This window comes from Vombatus ursinus, unplaced genomic scaffold (assembly GCF_900497805.2).
Source record: "Vombatus ursinus unplaced genomic scaffold, bare-nosed wombat genome assembly UNPS02014853.1, whole genome shotgun sequence".
Taxonomy (NCBI): Eukaryota; Metazoa; Chordata; class Mammalia; order Diprotodontia; family Vombatidae; genus Vombatus; species Vombatus ursinus.
In genome coordinates, this window is record NW_020954631.1 from 413,488 (window position 1) to 438,176 (window position 24,689).

The window sequence follows — 24,689 nt, forward strand, 5'->3', positions numbered from 1 at the left end:
CCCGAGGTGCAGCCCCCTCCCTCAGTCCGTCTCCTCGCGCTGCTTTCTCTCATTGGTCGCGTGCCCTGTTCCGTCAGCCCCAGCGCGCCCCACACCGCCCCCCCCACTCCCGCCTTCGCGCTCGCCGTCTCCCGATTGGTCGCTGTCTTTAGTCGCCCGCCCTCGGTTGCCTGCCATTGGCCGCGCCTTCCTGTCGCCTGCGCTTCCCCGGCAGCCTCGGGCTCCGGCTCCGGCTCCGGCTCCGGCTCCGGCTCGGGCTCGTCGAAGGTCCGAGTGGCCTTGGGCGCGGCGCAGGCCCCGCCTCGGCTCTGTGTCTGGCCCCACCAACGCCATGGCCCGAGCGGCCCCTCGGGGAGAGGCCCCGGAGCCTGGGCCGCCTCCCGCCACCGCGGCCACGGAGGAGCAGCTGGGCGGGCCGGGGCCGGGGCCGGGGCCGGGGCGGCGCCCCTCGGGAGGGCCCCGGCGCGTGCTTTTCGCGGACGAGGCCCTGGGGCTGCCCCTGGCCCAGCTGAGGCGCTACCAGCCTTGGGGCTGCGCGGGGCTCGGGGGAGGGCCCGACGACGATGACGACGACGACAGCGCGGCAGACGAGTCCCCAGTCGAACTGGGCCTGAGCGGGAGCCCCCCCGGAGCGGGGCCTGGGCCCCCCTTCTATCTGCTGCCCGGCTTCGTGCTGCCTCCGGCCCCGGGCCGGCTAGAGCGCCTGCGCGGCTCCATGGTGGAGCTGGAGGACCTGCTGCCCCCCGAGGATCCTGGGGCTCCGGGCCGAGCGCCCGTGTTGCGCGGCCTCATCCGGGTCCTCAACCTCTCCTACCACAAGGCCGTGCACGTGCGCGCCACCCACGACGGCTGGCTGACCTTTCGCGACCACCCGGCCCACTACGTGCCCGGAGGGAGCAGTTCCCCCGAGGACGGGGGGCAGACAGACCGCTTCGCCTTCCAGCTGCCCTTCGAGCCTGCCAGCGTGGGCGCCCAGGTCCAGGACGGTGCCCGCATCGACTTCGTGGTGCGCTACCAGACACCCGAAGCCACCTACTGGGCCAACAACCAGGGCAAGAACTATACGGTGGTGCTGAAGGAGACCTCGGCAGCCCGGACCAAGGGGCTGGGCCTCCCGGGGCCACCCGTGCCACCCCCGACAGCGAAGCACCTTCTCTGGGAGGTGGAGACGAAACAGCTGAAGAGCTGTATGAAACCTGTCAGACACAGGTAACTCACACTCCAGCGTCCACCCCTGCTTCTGACCCTCCCCTCCCATACTCGGGGTGGGCCTCTGGGGCTGAGCTCTGGGGAACCTGCTAAGGAGTCCATTCCCCCCCCCCTCCCCCATTAAAAGGGATGAAGCTCTGAGTCAGGCAGTTAGGTAGCACAGTGGATAGAGCACTAAACCTGAGTTCAAATCTGGCCTCAGGCACTTACGCCTCCCCCCCCAAGCCTCTTAGCCTCTCTGTGCCTCGGTTTCCTCATCTGTGACATGGGGATGATAATAATGGCACCAGCCTCCAAGGCTGGCAATGCTCAAATGAGGTATTCAAAATGAGGCTTCAAAATACTATATAAATGCTGGTACTGTGGTAGTTGGAGTTGCTGCCTTAAGCTGCCTGGACTTTTGACCCAACTGTTTGAGTTAGTCTGAATGGTCCCAGTCCATACAGCCAAGATCTGAGCACAACTGTTTTGGGGGGACAGTGACAAGATGTTAGACCAAGCAGTGTTAGTCTCACTGTAAGGTACTCACCCTGTCCAACCTTGTTGGAGTTGGGAGGACCTGAGTTCGCCCTCTGCTTCAAAGCCTGCTGGATCTCCCTGGGCCTCTGTCAGTGTCCTCCTCCTCTGTAAAGTGAAGGAGTTGGACTAGATCAGGGATGGGGGGAACCTTTGGGTGCGGTCCTTTGAGTCCAAGTTTTATGGAACAAATCCTTTTGTTACGGGGATTTGTTCTGTGACGTTTGGATTCAGTCAAAGGGCTGCACTTCTGGCCCTCTTGGGGCCCCCAGCCTGGAATAGGAGTGTGACCTATGCATAGATAACTAGTCACAGCAACATTCCAGCCTTCCAGAACAGAGTGGAGATGGGACCCAGAGCTCACAGTCTAGTCACCAGAGTGACACCAGGATGCTGCAAACATTCTGCAAACAGAAACCACAAACAAGGTGATGCCAGAGGTGGCCTTTAAGGGGCTGGCCGGGAAGAATAAGGCATCAAGACCAGAAAATGCAGGGTGGGTCGCTTCAGGCCTGTTCACCCCTGTATCCCTGAGTGCACCACTGGAGAGACTAACGGGAAAATGCCTAGGCATAGGGAGAATTTGGCCAGCGTGGGGTCAGCCTGGTGAGCTTGATAACTGTGTCCTGGGCCCTTGCCAAAATGGTTTTCAGAAGTGGAACCCAGAGGTCCAATAACTTAAGCTTTCGTCTCACTGTGTAACCTTGGACAGATTCCTTCCCTCGGCCTCATTTTCCTCATCTGTAAAATGGGGGTGATCAACTTTGTGCCGTCAGTCTCTCAGGGACACCTAACTGAGCTATCTCCTGTACTCAGCCCTGGTGTGATGAAGGGTACTGGACCGTGGGAGCCCTTGAGGGCAGGGGCAATTTCAGACTAGGCTCTTACAACATACTTAGTAGAATTTGGCCTCAAAAACCCCTGGGTTCTCCCCTCCTCTTTAGCATATGAAGGAATTGGCCTCCATGACCTCAACAGGCCCTTTCAGTTCCAAAGGTTTTTGAAAGGCCAGACTTGAGAGCAGAAGAAGGGAGAAGAAAAGGGAGGAAATCCAGCTTAGAGCAGAACATCCAGTGCAGTGTTCAGGTGCTTCCCAACAAGGCTTACAGGCCTCTTTGCAGTGGGCCAGTGCTCAGTTGGCAGCCTCTCATCACTGGATGGCAGGCTCAAATTGGTGAGTATTGGCAAGCCAGCATGGTAAGTCTTCATTTGGCAGGCTTTGAGGCAGTTTCTACTTTGGAGCCCATTTGAACACTAGATTTGGGAGACAGAGCCCCAGGTTGGGCTTTCAGGTCTGGTCTGTGTGCCGTGTGAGACATTTGGATCTCCTCTCCTCCTTTCCAAGGGTTCTTCTCTCTCTAACGTGCTGAACTGTGTCTGATTCTGTGCTAGGCCCTAATTTCCCTTCTGCAGAAAACAGGGAAGGACTCAGTTCATTTCCTGGACCCAGAGACAGATTGGTGCCATCTCATCAGCCCCAGGTCACACATGCAGGAGACAGTATTTCCATTCTCCTTTCAGTAGACAGTGGGATGGAAGTTATTCAGCCAGGTTGCTTGATCACCATAAAAGTAAGAGAGGGAGGAGACTTAGTTTGATACAATGTCCAATAAAAGTCAGTACTGGCACTTGTGATGTGCTTTACATGTGGTAACAACTCTTGAAGGTGGGTGCAATTTTACAAATGAGGAAACTGAGGCAGACAGGTTCAGTGATTTGCCCATGATCACACAGCTAGAAAGTGCTTGAGGCACTCTTGGAACTCGGCTCTTCCTGCCTCTTGGTTCAGCACCTCTCTCCATTGGACCACCTGGCTGAGCATCTTCAGTAAAGCTCTGACTCTTCTACCTGATACTCAGGCCTCTATACCTGTTGGCGGCATCCTATTACATGTGTGTGGTCAAAGTGAATACACCCGGTGGGCTGTCCTCTGTCTGGGCCTTTACTGGGACGATTCCCTAAAGTACCTGTTCATTCTCTTGGATTTCTTGTCACCCTCTAAAGCCTCCCTCCCAAGTCAGTGACCCAGGGAATGCTCCGGTGCACTTATTTATAATGTAATGTTGGGTGCTCCAGGTCCCTGTGTCTTCCCCTCTTCCTAGGAACTAGGAAGTTTCTAGGAAGAACACAAGGAGTTTCTGGGGGGGGGGGGGGGGGGGGGGGAACGACACATGCCTTAATCTTATCTAATCTTATGTACTCTCAGTACTGAGAAAATACAACTTAATCACTGTTAATAATTGAAAAAATCTGTTGGTTATATACTTGACCCCCTAAATACTTTTAAGATGAAAAATGGCCCAGGCCCAACCTAAATCCAGGATGAGGTGAATGAGCTGTGGATACAGATGTTGAGGGAAGCAGGGAAGGTTTCCTAGGGAGAGCCACCTTGGAGCTGGATCCTGGAGCAGGAAGATTTCGGTTGGGGGGAAAGGAAGGGAGGTCTCTTGTGGCCATTGTGGAAGGAGAAAAGGATCAACCTCGTTCCTCTGGGTAACAGCAAAGTTGGATGCCACGGGCTGCTTTGGCAGGCACTCGAGGGCTCCCAGTAGGTGTTTGATGATCACGTGTTCAGGGGCAGGCCAGGGGAGGATCAGTTTCTTGTGAGGTGAATGTGAGGCTGGGCAGTAGGAAGCTCTTTAGAGACCATCTTCCTCTGTGTCCCAGGTGGACTACTTTTGCCATTGTCCAGGCCAGGAGATGAGTGTGGGTGGGATCTAAACTGGGGACCTTAAAGATGTTAGAAACGGATTGTCCCGGGCCAGGTCTATAAACACGGGAGCCAGGAAAAAGAAGTTTTAGCAAAGAATTACAATAAGAGCAACCTCCATTTCTAGAGCCTTTTTCTCCAGTTGCCCAGGAAGTCCTGCAAATCTCTATAAAGTGGAGATAATGAGAAAAGCATCAGGGCAAAGAGAGGCCTCCAAGCCCAGAGGGAGTGTCAGACCCAGGCTTCTCCTTCAGCTGTCTTCGTAGATCCGACTTCACAAGAGTTCTCTGTCTCTGCTGTCCTGTGGGCTCCTTCTCCAATCTCAGAACTTGGGGGCCTGGCTTTTGAGCTTAGAGGCAGGTTAGGGAGGGAACACTTGCATCATCTGTGTACTGTGTAGGGCCAAACCAGTCACCCACTAGTGATCTGGGATCCAGAGCAGTCTTTATGACATTATCGTGTAAACCCCTGGGCTCTCACCATGAGGGTGTTTATTACTGTGCAGAGCTCTGGGAATAAAACGAAAGGCAAAAGCCAGCTCCTGCCCTCAGGGAGCTCCAAGTCTGAGTGGGGAGAGAACAAACCAACAATGATATGAAAACAAATAGGAAATGGTCTCCAAAGAAAAGGCCCTGGGAAGGCTTCCTATAGAAATGGGATTTTAGTTGGGACTTGGAGGAAGCCAGGAGGCAGAGTATTCTAGACCTGGGGGACAGTCAGAAAAAATGCCTGGAGCCTAAAGATGGAGGGTCTTGTTTGAGGAGCAGCCAGGAGGCTGGAGTCACTGGAGCAACCGAGTTTATTGAGCAGGGGGTGCTGGGGACATGGTGAGACCTGCACTTTAGGAAGATCACTGTGGTGGCTGAATGGAGGATAGAGTGGAGTGGAGAGAGACTGGAGGCAGGCAGAGCCCCCCACCCCCAGCAACGTGCCCTGGTCCAGGCATGAGGTGATGAAGGCCTGCAACCAGGGTGGCGGGCAGGGTCAGAGGAGAGAAGGAAGCAAATATAAGGGATGCTGCAAAGGGAAACTTGACAGGCCTTGGCAACAAGTTGGATGTGGTGAGAGAGTGAGGCGTCCGGGATGACACCTGGGTGGTCAGCCTGGAGCGTTGCGAGGACGGCGTTGCCCTCCACAGTAATAGGGTTAGCAGACCCCATATGCCGACTCCAATGTTGCAGGAAACAGAGCAGGAGCAGTCAGAGAGGGAGGTGTGTCCTGGAAATCCAGGAGGAGAGAGGGATCCCTGGTCAGGAAGAATGAGGATTGAGAAAAGGCCATTGGTTTGACAACTAAGAGATGTTTGATCATTTTGAAGTCAGACCCATCCTCAACTCTGTTCATCTCAACAGGGATACATTAGCAAACAGGGACATCCTTTCTTCCCCCTAACTTTGTGTGCCCCCGATTGCACCCAGTTCTCTGCTCTGAGGACAGAAGATTTCTTTGCGGCTTTTAGCCAGTCAGGCCATTCTTAAGACTGTGAATTGTAAAAGAGTTGTCAGTCTGCATGTGAAGAGAGAATTCCCCACATCTATGAAATGATGGAGTGTGTGTGTGTGTGTTTGTAGTTCATCATTATTTTTGGGGGGAAAAAAAAAAAAACCAAAACGGAAACATTTGGTTTTGACACACCAGGCACTTCCTAACAAGCATCCAATCTCTCCTAAAAGGATGCCGCTTGGTGTTGGGTTTGGGGTCAGGAAGACCTATGAGCCCCTGGACAAGTCACTGAAGTCAGCCTCTGTTCCCTGAACTGTAAAATGGGGATATTAATAATACCAGTCTCCCAGGATTGCTGAAGGTTGACAGAGATAGCAGGCGTAAAGGGCTGTTTCTGTTACTGCTATACGCATTCTCCCCAAAGCTTACCGCCTGTTACCAAAACTTTGATGCTGACTTAGCGCTTTAGATTTGACCCGATCCAGTGCGTTTTCTGCTGTCAGTGTGCACTGTACTTCTGTGTCCCTCAGCCCTTGTGGCCTTCACCTTCTGTCACTAAATGCTAAAAACCTTCTGTGTGGCTGAGTTCTTTATCTTGTCCTAACAGCAGTAGTCCTGAATTTGTATTCAGGACCAACTTGGGCTTGAAACCAGCCTCTGACCTCTGGTAACATTGTGTCCTGAGCTTCTTACAGTCTGCCTCAGTTTCCTCCTCCTCCCATACATGAGGAATGATTATTCTTGGGTTTTTTTCCCCTCTGTCCCATGGTCCTATGGAGGATCAGCCCTCAGGCTATTCTCACACTGGTTCTTGTTCTGAAGCCTTCCACCAGAATCAAGTTGTCTGAAGGTGAGCACAGGCTGGAACTCAGGCAGCAGGGAGCGTTGAGTAGTGGGGCCAACCTCAGGAAGAATTGGTTTCTAGCCCTGTCCTGGACACACACTCTGAGACTCTGAATTGCAGCTCTGTAGTGGATAGAGTACTGGGCCTGGAGTCAGAAAGACTCATTTTCCTGAGTGAGATCAAATCCAGCCTCAGATACTTCCTAGCTGTGTGACCCTGGGCAAGTCACTTCACCCTGTTTGCCTTGGTTTCCTCATCTGTAAAATGAGCTGGAGCAGGAAAGGGCAAATCATACCAATATCTCTGCCAAGAAAATCCCCAAAATGGGGTCACAGAGAGTCAGACACGACTGAAAAATGACTGAACAACACCAACAACAAAATTGGCAGATTTTACACCCTAGGGTCCTTTGTACTATTGCTAAGGTTCTAGTGGCACAACCAAATAAGAGGCCTAAAATTCTGCTCCCATACTGAAAAGCCACAAAGATTATGGCCCTTTGTTGGAGCTTTGCTAATAATAACCATGGTTGTTAACTTGACCATAAAAAGAATGGGATTCTCCAGGATGGGAGAGGAACAAAAATAGTGAACCCTTGTCGGGCACAGAACGTCCAGATTCTCCCAGCTTGCCTGAAGAGTGGTCCAACATCCAGTCACTAACTTGGCTCATTCAGAACTTACAGGGCTAAAAACTGGTGACAGAAATGCCCAGAATAGCTTCTCAGTAACTTGGGCTGGGCCATCAGATTCCTCCACAGTGACTTTCAGTAGTCATTCACAACCCAGAGAACAGATGCTCTCTGCCTGCTTGTCTTCCCTCCCCATCCAGGAAATATTATCATTTACAAAATTTTACAAATGTGACAATATTTCTCAAAACCACTTAGCACAGTGCCTGGCACTTATTCTCTTCCCCTATCTTCAGAGAGGATGTCTTGCCATCAGACTTGGCCCTACTGTAGGCTCAGCCACCTTTCCATTTCCTCCAGTGCCTGGAGCATCATAGGTGCTTAGGCAGTGCTTTTTTTTAAACCTCTGTTTCCTCACTCAGGTTACCATGTGTCCCCACCCTTGTTAGGTAGTGCTTCTTGACTTGTCTTCAGTTGTCCACCATGGGGGGGGGGGGCACAACCATTGGCACCCTCCTGACCCCCTCCAAGTTGCTGAATTTTCTCTTTTCTTCTGTGACCTGCTTTGGTTGGGTCGCCTGAGCACCTCAAAAGCAACATGACCTGATGGCTTTGAGGAAACTCTTGGAGGAAACAGCAGAGACTGGATTCTTCAGCGTGGCGGTGCAATTCTCTTCTCTTTCATTGTTTTTTCCACGGCCTCTTAGAAATTGTCACATCTGGCTCTTTTCCCTTTCAAGTGAAAGCTCTGTGGTTGCCTCTTTCTTGTCTGTCTCCACTGTCTAGGAGCTGGGTCAGACCATCTCCTAAGTCATCACAGTTTATTCTCGGTTCACCCCCTCGTCTCCAGACTGCCAGGTTTTCCCCTCCTGACTGCAGAAATGATCTTCAGACAGCTGTGAGAACAGCTTGATTTCCATAATTAAGAGACTAGGTTGGAGGGGAAAAGGTGATCTGAGTGTTTAATTAGCCATTCAGTGAACAAGCATTTCTGAAATCCTTCCTCTGTGCCAGGTACAGAACAAAGGCCGAGCTGAAGCAGTCTGTGGGGTGGAGGTGGTGGGAACCTGGGAAGCCTTCATGTTGGAAGTGGCCTTGGATCTGAGCTTTGAAGGAGCCTGGGAGGAGAAGAGTACATTCCAGGCATGTGAGATATGTGAAGGAAAGAAGGCAGGAGAAGTCCAGTGTGGATGGAGAAAAAAGGGGGTGGGAGCCAGGCTGTACAGGGTCTTCATTGCTAGGCCAGGGAGTTTGGATTGGATTCTCAAGGTAATGGAGCATGTGACGGAGCCAGAGCTATGCACAGAACAAACCAATCAGCCTGTCAGTAAGGAGACGAGGCCCTGTGCTAAGTGCTAGACAGAACCCTTACCCTCACCCTGCCCTCAAGGAGCTCACAGTCAGATGGTGGAGCCAACATGCAAACAACCAGGTGCGAAGAAGACATTAACAGGAAGAATTAGAATCAGCAGAGGGAAGGCACCGAGGGCCAGGGAGAGGGGGAAACGATTTCCTGTAGGAGATAGGATTGGAGGAGCAGCTAGGTGGCACAGTGGATAGAGCTCAGCCTTGGAGTCAGGAGGACCTGAGTTCAAATGTGACCTCAGATACTTACTAGCTGTGTGACCCTGGGCAAGTCACTTCACCCCGACTGCCTCACCAAAAAAGCAAAAAAAAAAAAGATGGGATTGGAACTTGAAGGAACCCTGGGTGAGCAGGAGGAGGAGATAAGGAGGGAGAGCACTCCGAGCATGGGGCACACCCAGTGCAAATGCCAGGAGTCAAGGGATGGATGGGTGTGTGAGCAGCCAGGAAGCCAGTGTCACTGGATGTAAGAAGCCTGGAACAATAGGATTTCACCCTGACCCTAACTGCGCTCTTAGCATTTGAACTTGGGGTTTGAGAAAATGAAAGACATGTTGTAGACAGAAGACTTTAAAACTACCCAAATCGTTCCTTTGCCAGAGCTAGAGGCCCAGATATGATGGCCTTCTCTTATTCAGCTGTATCAGGTCTTAGGACTAGAGGCTGAGAAAGACAAGACTCCCTAGTGCCCATTTTCTTCTCTCTCTCCTTAATTCAGCTACAAGATCTTGGGCTAGTGGCTTCAGTCTAGTCACCTGTCAGATGAGGACTAGAACTTGGGGCTTCCCTGGTTCCCAGGGCTCTTTTCATCCCACCAAAAAGGAAACAGTAATCGCCATGTGCTTGGATGTATTCTCACTCCACACTTCTTTTCCTTCCAGGGTATTGACTTTGATGAGGTAGAGGCCAGAATCCGTGGGTGAAAGGTGGTGCAGGGTCAGGGAGCCACTCAAGTACATAATCTCTAGACCAGTGCTCCAGCTCCCACAGGACTTAAATTTGTCTCCAGTTCGGAGTATGCAGAAAGGACAGTTTGCTAGGCAGTTCACCTGGAGTAGGATCGAATCTCTCTACCTCTTCCTGTGGTGAAGATGGAGAGCCTCAGCTCAGACGCTGACACACGCAGCTGAATTCAGAAGAGGCCGCAGGATCGGCCTCAAAGTGGAGTTGGTTGGTAATGGCCCCATGTCATCATGGTTGGAGGAGGTCCCCAATGGAGTAGGATCCCAGGTGTCCACACTGGGCCCCAGGCTGCTATTTCACATTCATATCCCTGACTTGGACAAAGGCATACATGGTCTACCATTCACATGTGCAGAGGACACCCAGCTAAAACAGTGGAGGGTGGTGTCAACTCACAGAGGGACCTTGGCAGGGTAGTGCAGCAGTGTCAGACTCAAATAGGGATGGAACCACTATTCCATTCATACCGAAGGAGCCCTGCTGATCACAGATTGACTTGGTTTTCAAATGTAATGTTATCTGTTTTATTGTGTTGTTATTTATTTCGTTAAAATCTCTGTCAAATTTCTTGAGAACTCTGTTAAAAACTCTGGAGTGTTGTAGGCCTCCATGCTGACTGTGGAGCCTGTGTTTGACACCTCTGGGCTAGAGCCTTGAGCTGAATCTAGTAAGAAAAAGATCGAAGGGTTTTAGTGGAAAGGCTCAAACATGCCCATGTGACCTTGGGCTGCATTAGGAAAATCAGAAAGTGGTCGTCCTTCTGTACACTGCCCTTGTCCCAACTCATCTCAAATGCTGGATTCAGCAGTAGGTGATAGTTTGAAAAGAACGTATCAAAGATGGCCTTGAGTCCGTGGCACATTGAAGGAACTGGGATTGTCTAATCTGGAGAAGAAAAGACTCAGGAGGGTCATAGGGCCTGGACTGAAGCGTTTGGAGGAGGAGCTGGGCAGAACGAGGAGGAGTGGGCGCAAGGCCTTGGGGTTATGGTGAAGATTCCTTTGGTGGATGGGTTGGCCTTGATGGCCACAGAGACCCCCTTCCAACTCTCAAGTCCTGTGATTCTGTGAGGACCACCCGGGTATAAGGTTCAAGAAACCAGGAGACAGCCCAAGGCTTAACCTTTCCCCCTTGATTGTTATTCACAGGCTTCGGCCTGGAGAGAGACTTCAGGCCCACTATTCCAGTCTTGCTTTCCCTGTTGCTGGGATTGGAGAGGCTTTTGAGACTGGAAGCACTCTGATGGTAGTAGCCGTGGGCTGCTCTGTGATGGCGAGACCTGTAGTGAGCGATCCACTGAAAATCTCCAAGGTGAAGAGGGGGCCAAGGATGTGACCCACGGCCAGATTTGAGTGATATCGATCCCAGGCCTGGGCACTTTGCCCTCATTTCTCCGGTTGCCCGTCGCCAGTGCACACATCCCTTCTCTGAGGAGGCATGGAGACAGTCTCTGCGGTTCTGCTCTGTGGCAGTTTCCTTCAGCTACATCTTAATAAATCATGGAGACAAAAAAAAAGTAGGTTTATTATAAGAAGTCAATTTGTAAATAAAGTTGTTCAGTCGAGAGCCCAAGGGTCCCAGATTTGGTGGTGGTGGGAAACCAGGTGAAACCCTCCTTTTCACATTTCAGAGTGTGCCTTTTTGGTTGTTGTTGTTGAGGCAATTGGGGTTAAGTGACTAGTAAAACACAGCTAGTAAGTATTTGAGGCCAGATTTGAACTCGGGTCTTCCTGACTCCAGGGCCAGTGCTCTATCCACAGTGCCACCTAGTTGCCCCCCAGAGTATGCTTCTAGATCAGAACTGGCTTGGGCGTCGTAGCTGGGAAGCTCTTGATGCTGGCAGAGTGACGGGGAATAGTCCTAAGAGGTATAGACTGAGTGCCCTCTTATGAGCAGGGGAACACCCTGGGGATAAAATCACTTGGCTGGTGGCCTTGGGCTGGCGCCATCTGGTGGCCACGATATACACCCTCTTGCTGGTCAGTGACTTCATTTAGTAAGTGACAACATGCTTTTCTGCATGAACAGCACACCATGTGTCATGCAAATGATTCTTCTAACACACCCCCAGAGTGCACGAGAAAGGAGAGAGGAATGAAGCCCAGTGCTTGGTGACATTAGCTTAGTAAATAAGTGATGTCAGGGGTAGTGTGGCAAAGGCAAAGAGAAGTGAGAGAGCGGAAGCCGTGTCTGAGGGGCAGAACACAGAGCAATGAGAGACAAGACTCCAGACCCAAAGGCAGCAGATTGCTGAGGGCCTTGAATGCCTGGCAGTGCCGGTGAGGGGCAGGGTTAGCCAGGTGTCTGCTTAAGAAACATCATTGTGGTGATGATGTGGAGGGGGCAAAGTGTCAAGGCAGAGAGACCTCTAAGGTACAGAATGTGTCCACTTTCCTCTCTCTACCTCCCACAGGCAGACTGAGGAGGAACTCAGAAGAGAGAACGTACATGACCCTGTCTCTTCGAGAGGTAAGTGATGGGAAAGTCTGATGGGGCCACTTTCATGTTCTTTTGCTGCCCTGTCCCTCATCTCCTTCTTTTGAGTTTTACTCAGATTCACCTGGAGTCTCAGAAGTCCCCTGATTATAGAATGGGAACCCCACCAATTTGGGAGTTGAACAATAGTCCTATTTACTATGAAAATAGTCCTGTTTACTGTGAAAAAGACCGACTGTTAAAACCTGGCAAGTCTAGGCACAGCAGCAGCATCTCTGATAAAGCCATTTGGGGAAGGCGGTGGGGAGTCGGCCACCCTGCTGGCCTAGGCCAAGAAGTTTTCCGCTGATTGCTTCCTGATTTGAAGCTGTCTCCAGGCAGTAAGCAATGAATGGCCTTTGGAGTTTCATGGATGAATGACCGTTTGTCTGGTTGGATTTGGAGATGGGGAAGGGTGTTTGAAACCAAGGCAGGCAGGCAGCCCCTTGGTGGGGTGGGGGTGGGGGGAGATTTTCTTTCCAAACTGAACTGGTGGAGAAAGCTGTGTCCTCCCCATTCCCTATGGGTTTCTCATATAGTGACCAGTTTTGAAAAGAATCTGTTGACTCAAAGTCACAGAAATGCAGCGTGACCTTTCCTCCCTACCTTTTTCTCACTCTTTCAGAATGCCCTGATGACGGGGACAGGAGATCAGGGAGCATATTAGTAACCCCTCTGCCATTCCAACCAGGGTCACAGATAATACAGGTAAGAGACAGTGGTATCCCCATCACATTAGCCAACTCCACACATCCACCCTGTGGTGGATATGTGCCTGACATCGGCAACCTTCCAGGATGCCCAGGGATGAAATGTCACCCAGGGGGAGCTGGTCTCCACTTAGATCAAGAAGCTGAATTCTAAGGCTGTTCTATTCTCAGCTCTCACAGTAGCTTAGACTGTCTTGAGAGTGGTTGGTACAACATGAGGAAGACATTCTTCCCTCTCCAGACTGGCCAAGGCTGGAATGAGCTGCCCTTGGAAGTACTGAGAGTATCCAGAGACTCTTGACAGCCGCCCAGCAGGGATGTTGTGGAGAGCTTTCCTGCTCCTGAGGACGACCATTTGCAATTCTGAGAGTTTGTGATTGTAGAATGTCTGAGTTCTATAACTAACAAACTTTCCCTCATTTGAAACCTCTTCCTCTTATGCTCCTTCTGTCACTCGCTGAGACCTAGCTCCTCTTGGCTGACACTGAATAATTATAGTAATAGCTAGCATTTATATAGAGCCTACTATGTGCCAGGCACCGTGCTAAGCACTTTACAGATATCACCTCATTTAATGCTCACAACAACTTTGGGAGTTAGGGGCTATTACTATCCCCATTTTACAGTTGGGGAAACTGAGACAGCCAAAGGTAGTGACGTATCCAGAGTCTCACAGCTAGTGTCTGAGGGCAGATTTGAACTCAGGTCTTTCTGACTACAGGCTCAGCACTCTGGCTGTGCCCTACCACATTACGTCCCTAGCTATGCTTTATAATACTAGTTTCACCTCTCACATACCAACAACCTCAGCCAAACTGGCACTAGAAGGGCTTTCTCTCCATCGCTGTTTCTAAGTCTCTCCCCCTGCTACCATCAGTCAGCAGCCTCTTCTCCTTTGAGGGTGATTCTCTCCAAATTTATTACCCAATCCTGATGGCTCACAGTCTTCCTCTCCACCTCAGTTCCTGCCCTTAACTATGACACTTCCCATGGCCTAATTCTCTTTTCCACCTTAGCTATACTCTTGATCTTGCCATTGGCCACAAATGTTCCACTTCCACGTTTGGGAACTCTGAAGTTCCCTTATCTGATCGTTATCTTCTCTCGTTCTGTCTCTCCCTCTGCAACACTTTTCCTAAACTTGTTCTTGGTCTTCACTGTGACCTCAGTTCTTTCCCAGTTCGTCACTCTATCTCTGCCTTATAGTCAACCATCAACCAACTCCACGCTCGCCTGCACTCTTGACCTCCAGTCTTAGCAATTTAGACCTAGAGACATATCAGGAGACTTGGGGCCACAGACCTAGACTTAATGAACCTCTAGAGTCTGTAGACCTAGACCAAGACTTGGAGAGACACAGAGACTTATTGCCTTAGAGTGCTAGAGATGGAAAAAAATCCCAAAGACTTGGACACGTGAAGCCCTAGATCTAGAAACCTGAAGACACACTGACAGTGTCTCCAAGTCTTTGCAATTTTTTACCTCTAGCTGCGAATCAAGAGTTGAAGACCGGAGGATGAGAGACCTGAAGATCCAGTTAGGCCTAGAGCTTCTGTATGTATGTATGTATGTATGTATGTATGTATGTATGTATGTATGTATAGACCTAGAAAGAGACACCAAAGACACTTGAGGCCTTGAGCCTTTGAGCCCAAGGGTTACGTTTTGTGACCTAGAGCCATAGGTTCTATATCTCAGGACTTACTCTGTCTTTTGTTTTTGTTTATATTCTCAGTGCTTAGCACTGTGCCAGGAATAGAGTGCTTAACTGATGCTTTGGACTGACTGACTAGATTCTCCCTCTACCACCATCTTCCTTTGAGGTTCATTCAATCCCTATTCATACCCACTTCCTGGGACCTACTCTTTCACCTCACCTCATCCACACTCAGAGATGGTCCATTACCCACAAGGGTTTTACTTCCACAATTGAGAATTCCGACATGGTTTTATGTGCTCAAAACCTTTTATCATTCCGTCTTTCATTCCAACCCATTTTTCCTCACTTGGATCACGAGTACCTCCACCCTTCTCCCAGGCCAATACCCCTACACTGGTTACACTTTCTTCCTTTTTTCCCCATCTCCACCCTTTGATGAACCAGCCCCTTTATTGGATCGCTGATCTTGCCCCACCGGGTCTCAGTCTTGCATCATTCACACTCTGCTGCCTTTGTTCCTATTCACATGCTGCTGAGAAATTCACAAAATTGTTTTGTATGTTATGTAATCTCAACTGGGCCCTCACTGCAGCAAGGCAATTCTCTCTCACCTCCCTCATCAACTCCCTCTCATCTCCCATGGCTCTTCTGCCTCCCCCGCCCCCCACCAACTGCTGCATTTCACTGGAAAATATTGAAGCCATTTTTTGCCTTGAGCCCCCTCTTCTTCCCTCTTCCTCATCTCCCATCACTCAGATGCCTTCCTTCACCCCTGTCTCCCATGATTGCCAAGGTGACCCCCCCACATGCATCCTTGATCCCATCCTCGCTTCTCAAGTGGATTGCCCCCTCTGCCATCCCCACTTTCTCACTTATCTTCAATCTCCCTGTCTCCTGGCTACTCCCCTGCTACCTACAAACATGTCTGTGTCTCCCTGATCCTCAAAAAACCTTCACTTGATCCGTCCATTTTTGCCAGCTCTCATCCCGTAGCTCTTCTCTTTCGTGTGGCTAAATTCCACAATGGGTGTCCTTGTTCCCTGTCCCTTCCCTCTCTTCTTGACTCTCTGACCTCAGCATTCCAAAGGGACCATGATAGAGCAACGGGCCTTTGATCAGTCCTCATCCTTTCTGAACTCTCTGCAGCCTTTGACACATGCTCAGTCAGGACATTGCTGTGGATCTCCTAAAGCCCAGATTTCTTAGCCTGGCACTCGAAACTGGTGCCAGTCTTTGATCCTTTCCAGAACAATCTTTGCCATATCTTGCATGCCGCCACTTCTGCTGATTCCCTGTGCTTGGGGTACCTGCTTCTGAGAATTGACATCGAGGGGTCCCTCCATTATTACTTCCGGAAACAGGTTCTCCAGCCTCCAGGTAGGACCGAGCCCTTCTCGGGCTGTCCTTCCTACCCTTATTACCTTTACAAAGGGGCTTTGCTCACAGTGACCCTCTGAAGTGGGTAGTACAGTGACATAATACTGTGGCCATGTTCAGATGAGAGACTGATGAGCCAACATAAAGTGAGTTTTTAGCAAGGAGATGGCTAGCTTTGCTTGAGAATTTTGCATCATTCTGATCAGAACTTCATATTTGCTTCAATTTTAAATGGACCCAGGATCTCACTGGGCTGAATTTATTTACACTTAAAACCATTGTAATAGAAGTAGGAGAAAATGGGGCAGCTAGGTGGCGCAGTGGATAGAGGACTGACCTTGGATTTAGGAGGACCTGAGTTCAAATCTGGCCTCAGACACATAACACTTACTAGCTGTGTGACCCTGGGCAAGTCACTTAACCCCATTGCCTAACCCAAAAAAAGAAAAAAAAAAGAAGTAGGAGAAAAGGGCAGCTCCTATTTCTATAGAAGATTAACATTTGCAAAGTTGCAACAACCCTATATAATAGGTAGTACAAGGATAATTATTCCCATTTTGCAGATGAGGAAACTGAGGCTTAGAGAAGTCAAATGACTTGCCTTATGTCACAGAACTGCAATTCAAATCCAGGTCTTCTTGGTCCCCTGTTGGCCACATGTTAGGGTGATCTGGGGTGGCCTGCCTTATTTAGCTCAAACTTTTTAAACCAAAAACATGGCCAGGTACTCCTTTCTGAGGTGAGAGATTCCCATCAGCCATAGGGAGGGCCAGAGAATTCATTTGCACTAAATCTGAAGTTGGCAAGATTGTCTCTATTTAGTCAGTGGGCCTCGCAGTGGCCTCCCCCAGACCTTCAGCAATTTCCTGTTGCCAAGAAGACAAATCCAAGACCCTGCACGGTTCATCAAGGGAGCCTTATTTTTTCTTTCTCTTTCTGGTGGCTCTGCCTCTGTGGCTGGGGGGAGCTCATTCTCATGCCTGGAAGGAAGGCACTCTCTCTCTCTTCATCTCAGCTTCTTGGCTCCTTCTCTTCTCTGTTGATTTTTCTTCTTCTCCGCCACCTCCTCCTCCTCCTCCTCTTCCTCCTCTTCTCCTCTCTGTCTCTCTATGTCTCTCTCTGTCTCATCTCTCTCTGTCTCTTCAGTTTTCTCGGGGTGCTTTGCCCCATCAGATGCCACTTTGTCCCATTTAATAAGAGCTCACATTTTGATAGCACTTTGAGGCTCATAAAGCACAATCCAGATAGCCAACCTTTCGAGCTAGGCACTTATTATTATCTCTACTTTCCAGAGAAGGAAACTGAAGCCCAGAGAGGTATAGGGTCACACAGCTAGCAAGTGTCTGAGGCAAGATTGGAATTTGGGTCTTCTTGACTCTAGGTCCTATACACTGTCTTCTTTGTATTTGTATTGCCAGGCCCAGGGTAGCTAGTTACTAAATGTTTGCTCAGTGAAATGAGCCAGAGTGACCCCCAGGGTCATTGGCTGAGGTGCTTGGGAGAAGTGGGGCCTAGCACCTTAGAAGGGAATGGGGCATTTTTGGTAGACCTTGTTCTGATTTTCTTTTTCCCTTGTTCTTTCTCTTATTTCTGTCCCTATTCTGCTAACTTCCTTCCCTCTTCCCTCCTCCTCATCTTCTGTGACCCTAGGTCTCAGATGTCATGGTGGCTAGCTCTCCAGAAAACAAAGGATCTCACCTGTACCTGCCTGAGACGTTCCTGGAATACCCACAGACCCCCACCGTCGAAATCCACCCTTCTGTGCTGAGCTTGGTGCCAGATCAGGGAGGAGCCCTGGGAGTGCCCCTGTTGGGGGCTGAGGAAGAGGTCGTGTCGGACTTGGCAAGTCCTCTGGGTGAGTGGCCTTCTGAGGGCCACCCTGGAAAGAGCACAGACTTGTTTAGGTCAGATGAGGCCCAGAATGAGGATGCTGTGGACCTGGAGTTGGAACAGCTCTACCTCACCCACCTGAGCCGCTTGAGGGCCGCAGAGGTGGCTGATGGGGATTTGGGGGGGATCCCTGTAACTGATCCCGACCAAGATCTCTTCCTGAAGTGGATGGGTCCAGAGAGAGCCTTGAACAGCTCTCTAGCGGAGGAGATCACCCTGCACTATGCAATGCAAAATGTGCAGGGGGTGATGGAGCTCCTTGAAGATGCTAAAGAAGGTGGTGACGAGGTTGAGGAGCTGGGGGTGTCTTCTGGTGCGGAGGAGGAGGAGGAGGAGGAGGAGTCTGGGGAAGGAGACACACTGAAGGAATCCCCTCCTGGCATTGTTACTGGCATGTGGCTGGCAGGACAGCATCCAGGGTTCGTCTTGGTCAAGGATGGGCTCAGTCAGGACCCAGAAGAAGAGGAAATCCTGAGGTCTGGCAGTTCATGGTCCTGGGCAGCCCCTGAAAAGAAGCCAGCGGATACAGACAAAGAATGTGACCAGATCAGTGCCATCAAGGCTGAAGGGCTCTCTTCCTGCTTCCAGGAAAGAAGTGATCTCTTGCCCAATAGCAACCCAGTGCAAAAGCCTTCTGGCATTGCCCAAGGGGGAGGCCTCTGGGAGTTCCCAGGTCAGCTCCAGAAGGCTCTCAGCCAGTCTCTGTGTGTGCTGGGTCTGCTGGTTTTCCTGCCCATTGTGTGGAATGCCTGCATGGCCTTCGTGGGTTTGGCCTTTTATCTCTCTCTGGCCTGGTTCTCTTAGATGCCATGTGTGTGAGGGGGGGGGGGGGGGGGGCGGGGGAGGCCTAGCAATAATAATTACAAAAACCCTGGAGGCTGTGCTCTGTGGGAGGTTAGTGGAAGAAATGAGGAAAGCTCTTAGACACCCAGGCCCAGACACACAGATACACGTTTACGTAGATCTACATGGATACCCATATGTACATGCACAATACACACGTGTATGTGGAATCATACAGTGGGTGGGGATGAAGCAGAGAAAAGCATCAGTTACTGTTTGCTATGTTCCTTACTAAACAACTTCCAAAGAAACCAGCAGAAGCTTTTTGCAGTGAGTTTGTGGAGTTCTCCCCATCTCTGTGATAGTTTGGATGACAGCTTTTCAGGGCGAGTTGAACTTGGAAGTGTTTTCTTTCTGGGCATGGGGAAGGAGTCCCACTTACATTAGCACTTGCAGCCATGAGCTCAGGGACCAGGTTCCAGGCTTAGGCCATGGCTTAAAGACCCTCGTGGGTGATTGCTTGCAGCCAACTCCACCAACGGTGTGCTTGTGTGAGCACAAAAAGAGCCCAGGTGAAATTGGGGCAAATTGGGGAGAATGAAGCAGACCCCTACCTTGACCTGATGAAGAATTTCCTCTCCAACATCCCCACCTCGTTGTCATCCCACAGAAGGAAGAGCGCACCTCTTCTCGTTGAGGCCAAACCTCAGCGACCTTCTCAATTCCATGAAAGTTGGCCAGAGCGACCTCAGCTTGGGATGAGCACTTGAATAGTCTTAAGGGACGAATTCTGCTTTACTTATTTTTCAGAAACGGGATGCTTTGTAGGCTCAGTTTGGGAGTGAGGTGCCTGGAATGGAGCCCAGGAAGCCAAGTGACTTGGGAAGTGGATTTCCTCTCTATGTCTCAAAGGGTCCAATGGGACTCTAGCTGCCCCAAAGCACTGGAGGGACCCTCCAGATCATAGGGCTTCAGGATGAAAGAGCTTAACTGAGTTCAGCATTTGGGGTTTGGAGTGTGAGGAAGAGTGGCTGTTTGGAGGCAGGGACTCCCACTCTGGAACGTGGCTGGTTTTTTCAAAATGGAAGGAGGTGCTGACTTTGTTGGAAGGGATTGAAAAGAAAGAGGTCGTCTTTTTCCCCACCCTAGTTCCCAGACCCCCCAAAGTCCCTCCACAGAAGCCCTGCACCTCCTCCCCTGTCAGATGGGGGGGGTTGCACTTGGTGGCCACCTCAGGATCTCTAATCCCTCTCTTGTTTTGATAGGAAGTCTGGGACTCAGTTATAGGTTTCAATCTCTTCCTCAGCCTCCCTCCCAGAAGTTGTTGCCTATTCACCTGATTATAATGATTATCCCTCAAGCCAGTGCACTACTATATTGAGTGCCTGCTATATTCCAGACACCATGCCAAGTGCCAGGGATACAGAGAAAGGCAAAAAGCCAGCTCCTGCCCTCAAGGGGCTCCCAGTTTAGCGGGGGAGACAACAGGCAAACAGCAATGTACAAACAAGCTCTAGACAGGCTAACCTGGGGACAATGGCGAGTTCAGTGCTCAGAAGGGTTATAATGATGGTGGCACCCCTTCCGTAGGCTGAGCTTTTCAAGGAGCAAGTATCAAGGATGTTATCACCCCAGTTTCACGGAGTTCATACCTGTTCCGAGTTGTTCCATCATCTCAGTAGTGTCCTTCATGACCCCATGTGGGGTTTTCTTGTGGGGCAAAGATACTGGAGTGATTTGCCATTTCCTTATCCAGCTCGTTTTATAGATGAGAAAACTGAAGCACACAGGGTGAAGTGACTTGCCCAGGGTCACACAGCCAGATTTGGACTTGGGAAGATGATTGTTCCTGACTCCAGGCCCACTGCAGGGCCACCTAGCTACTCATCGTCATGTGAGAGATTCCATCCTATACCCTGCTGCCACAAGGAACCCTCGGTGAGATGTGCCCAAGGCTTTTCCTGTGCCACAGCCTACAGAAGGTTACTTGCTTCTCAGCCTTCTAGAAACTAGCCCTGTTCCCCACTGCTGACCACGCCAAATAAACCTACTGCTTCCTGCATTGGAGGCCTTCACAAGCTGCTTCCCTTTGGCCTATTCAGCCTCTTCTTATGCTGCTTCCCTCCATGCACTCTGAGGTCAAGCCAAATGTGTGTACTCTCCAGCCTTGGATCTTGTTCTGCGCCTGCACTCTCTCTCTGTCTCTCCCGCTCTCTCACTCTCCTCCCCCCTCCCTCCTCGTTCAGCTGTTAGCCCCGTAAGAACAGGACCTGTGTCAGCCTGTTTTTTCATCCACGGTATGGTACCATGCGCACAGTAGTAGGTTAAAAAGTGTTTATCAGATTGAAGATCCCTTGAGTGTTTAATATGTTCCACTTCCCTGTTTTTCTCTGTGTAAGTCCATCCCAGCCTCTGCCCATGTCCGTCTGTCCCTGTCTCTGTTTCCCTGTCTGTTCATCCCTATCTGTACGTCCATGTCCCTGTCTGTGTCCTTGCCTGTATGTCCATCCTCATCTGCCCTTCCATATCTCTGTGTCCTTGTCTATTCATCTTTATCATCTGTGTCTGAATGTGTCTGTTTCCCTGTCTGTGTCTGTTTGTGTCCACGTCTGGCCATGTCTGTGTGTCCGTCTGAAGAGCTCTAGATAGGAACCTATAGATCTGGGGAGTTCCTCAGGCTTTTGTGGGCGCTTCCTAGGAGCCACAATCCCTTCTGTGCCTGAGATGGACATGTTGCTTGCTGCTACTCAATTTATTTCTGGCCTCAGAGTGGGGATGAGATCAGGAAATCTGGTCCTTGTGCCTGTATGCTTCCTTCAGCACTTTCTGAACTAGATACAGGAAGAGTAGCAGTAAATTTGTACATTCCTTTGGGTCCATATGGATGAGTTTCAGAGACCATGAGCCGTGGAAAATAGAAGCGTTCCAATCTTAGAGCACCCTGACCTTCAGCCGCCTGGGCATCCTCAGCACTGTGACTGTATCCAAATAAATTCCCAAATCTCAGCTCCTTACTCATGGCTGTGTATTAGTTTGGCTGCAACATTCCCACTCCCCCATCCCATTTGTTTAGGAGGGCCAGGAGCTGCCTTGTCCCATTTGGGAAATGGGCAGAAGCCAAGCCACCTAGAAACTGTGATGGAAATATTGAGAATGGATGTTAGAGAATAACATCATTTTGCATGACTTCACATGTATTTGTTCAGTCATTTCAGTCATCTCTGACTCTTTGTGACCCCATTTGGGGCTTCTTGGCAAAGATACTGGAGTGGTTTGCCATTTCCTTCTCCAGCTACAGATGAGGAAACTGAGGCAAACAGGGTGAAGTGACTTGCCCAGGGTCACACAGCTAGTAAGTGTCTGAGGCCGGATTTGAACTTGGGTAGATGAGTCTTCCTGACCCCAGGCCCAGTGGCACTCTGTCCACTGCATCTTGGCCAACTCGCAAAGCAAGGCAAGGCTGGGCAGGATTCCCTTGACAAGGGGATGCATTCAGATCTCTAATCTCTCAAATTTCTCTTCCTAATCTTCATCAAGAACTTTGCTTTTTCTCTACTCATTGGCTTCCAAGTATAGTCAGTGGTGGAACTTGGAAGGCTGGGCCTTGTGCCACCCCAGAATCCATTGGGCCCCTCCTGTGCTGCGGTCTCACCTAGCCATAGACTTAAATCATTGAGGCCACTCACGGGATGGAGGTTGACTGGAGGAGAGGGGACTTGTCCACAGTGACACAGAGGAGAGCTTCACCTCCTGATTCCTGGGCTCTGGTAGAAAAGGGCCTAGGCTCTTTGGGAGGGGGGGCCAGGTGGAAGCAGGTGATAACTCAGTCACAAAAGGTGTAAAGCATCCTAGGAATAGATGAGTTAGCCTCTGCACTTCCGGTGAGCTCAGTGTGATGTAATCTGCCAACACCAGCCCGAAGATAGCCCCAGCAGGTGGCAGGGATTTTCCAGCTTTAGACCTGGTGAGTTCGAGCTGGAGGGCCCAGTATAAGAAGTGGCAGCAAAAGGGAGGGAGGGAGGGAGGAGCTATCCCCTTCACCAGAACATTTGCATTGGTCAGACAGAGCCAGGGCCGTAGTGTGCTGGGGTCATGCATGTGCTCACCTCACTGCATTCAGATTGGAAATCTCAGCTTGTCATTTGAAATCCTAGATGCGGAGAGTTAGCAGTAAGAGAGCCTGCCTACCTGATAAATTCCAGCTCAGCTCAAAGCAAAGTGAGCAAAGACTGATGAGAGGTGGAGAAAAGGTATGAGAATAGGCCTGAGTCTCTTACCTCCCCATCACTAACACATGCTCCTCTTCGGTAAAGTGCAGGAGGCACCACCTGAGGTGAGCTTTGAAGGCACTAAAGGATTCAGCAAGATGTGAGGAAGGAGAGCTTCCCCTAGGATGAGGTGGCCCACCCCGCCCTGCCCTGCAGTGGCTTTGTAAAGGGTGCTTTTGAAACTCTGAAAGCCTTTGTAAACGTTAGAGGACTTTGTAAGCCATAGAAAACTTGTCCAACTTGAAAGGAATTTGTAAACTGTAAACCTAGGGAGCCTGCTCGCACACAAGTGCCCGCACGTGCAGGAGCCCCTCCCTCCCACATGGGGTACCACTTGTGTTAAATACAAAATAATAGAGGGAAAAAGAAAGAAAGACTACAAAGTACATGTAAAGGCGAGACAGAAACAGAATAATAGGAAAGAACACAGGTGGAGAGAGTCGCTGAGCTGGAAAGAACTTAAGGATTTTTAAGAGATTGGAAATTAATGGGGGAGGGGGTGGAGCTTGGCAAAGGTATGGAGGTGGGAGATGGAATATTTCTTCCTGGAAACAGCTAGCCAAAAAGGTAAGAAGGGTTAGGGTTAGGGTTAAAGTGGCACCAAGGCTAAGGATCCTTGGGGCAATACTGAATCACTGAAAAGTTCAGGGATAAAATCAGGTTTGTGTTATGGAGCACTGATTTGGGTTGGGGGGCGGGGAGAGAAGCATGTACTGACTTCCAGCCAATATGGTCACCTGAACAGGAAGGTAACAGGCCACCCAACCCTGAAGTTCACATCAAGAAATCCAATGAGAAACTTCTTCCAACCCCAGAGCTGCACAAGAGGTCACCCAGACTTAGTTCTCAAATGTGTTAGGGGCCTTTACAAAAATTATGCATTTATTAGAGCACGAAGAACCCTATACATAGACAAATGCAGAAAAGGAGAACCACTAAACACAACCTTTAATGACCACAATGCAATAAAATTGTATTCAATCAAGAGCCACTGAAGAAACTAGAAATTAATTAATGGTAAATAGTTGGTGGGTCAAACAGCAAATCACAGAAATGAGAATGACAATGAGGCAACCTAACCTTTGGGGAATGCAGCCAATTCAGTCCTTAGGGGGAAAGTTCTATCTCTAAGCACTTTCATCAACAAAAGAGAGAAAGAGCAGAACAATTGGGCACGAAACCAAAACAAACCAGAAAAAAGTAACAAATTGAGAATCCTCAATTAAACACCAAAGTAGAAATCCTGAAAATCAAAGAGGAGATGAACAAAACTGAAAGTTAAAAAAAAAAATTTAATTGGTAAATAAAACTAGGAGCTGAGTCTTTTGGGGGGAGGAAGGACAATCAAATAGGTAAACTGTTAACTAATTTTATTTTTAAAAATAAAGTGGAAAACTAAACTACCAATATCAAAAATGAAAAAAGAATTGACAACAAATGAAGAAGGAAAACTATTAGAAACTATTTTTTCCAAATTTATACCACTAAGACAGCATAAGTGCATGAATATTTACAAAAATATAAGATGCCCAGATTAACAAGACAAACAGAAAAAAAATTGAACAATCCAGCCTAAGCAAAATAAAATAAAATTAAGCCATAAATGAACTTCCAAAGGAAAAACTTTGGGAACAGATGAATTTACAAGCAAAATCTATCAAACATTCAAAGAACAATTAATTCCAATAGTATACAAAGTACAAAAGTAGGAGAAGGGATCCTACTAAATTCCCTTTATGATACAAATATCAGATAAAAAATTACAGATCGGTAACCCTAATGAACATTGATACAAAATTTTAAAATATTAGCCAAGATGCTATGGCAACATATGTCAAAGACTGA

General features: G+C 49.6%; 1 protein-coding gene across 1 annotated transcript; it reads left to right on the forward strand.

The window, feature by feature from the left end:
- Window positions 1–331: 331 nt before the first annotated feature.
- PPP1R3F (protein phosphatase 1 regulatory subunit 3F) lies at window positions 332–18,597 on the forward strand. The gene is made up of 4 exons (XM_027841229.1): window positions 332–1,209; window positions 12,095–12,150; window positions 12,782–12,864; window positions 17,554–18,597. Exons 1-4 carry the CDS (start codon window positions 332–334, stop codon window positions 18,595–18,597), a joined length of 2,061 nt encoding a protein of 686 aa, XP_027697030.1.
- Window positions 18,598–24,689: the final 6,092 nt, after the last annotated feature.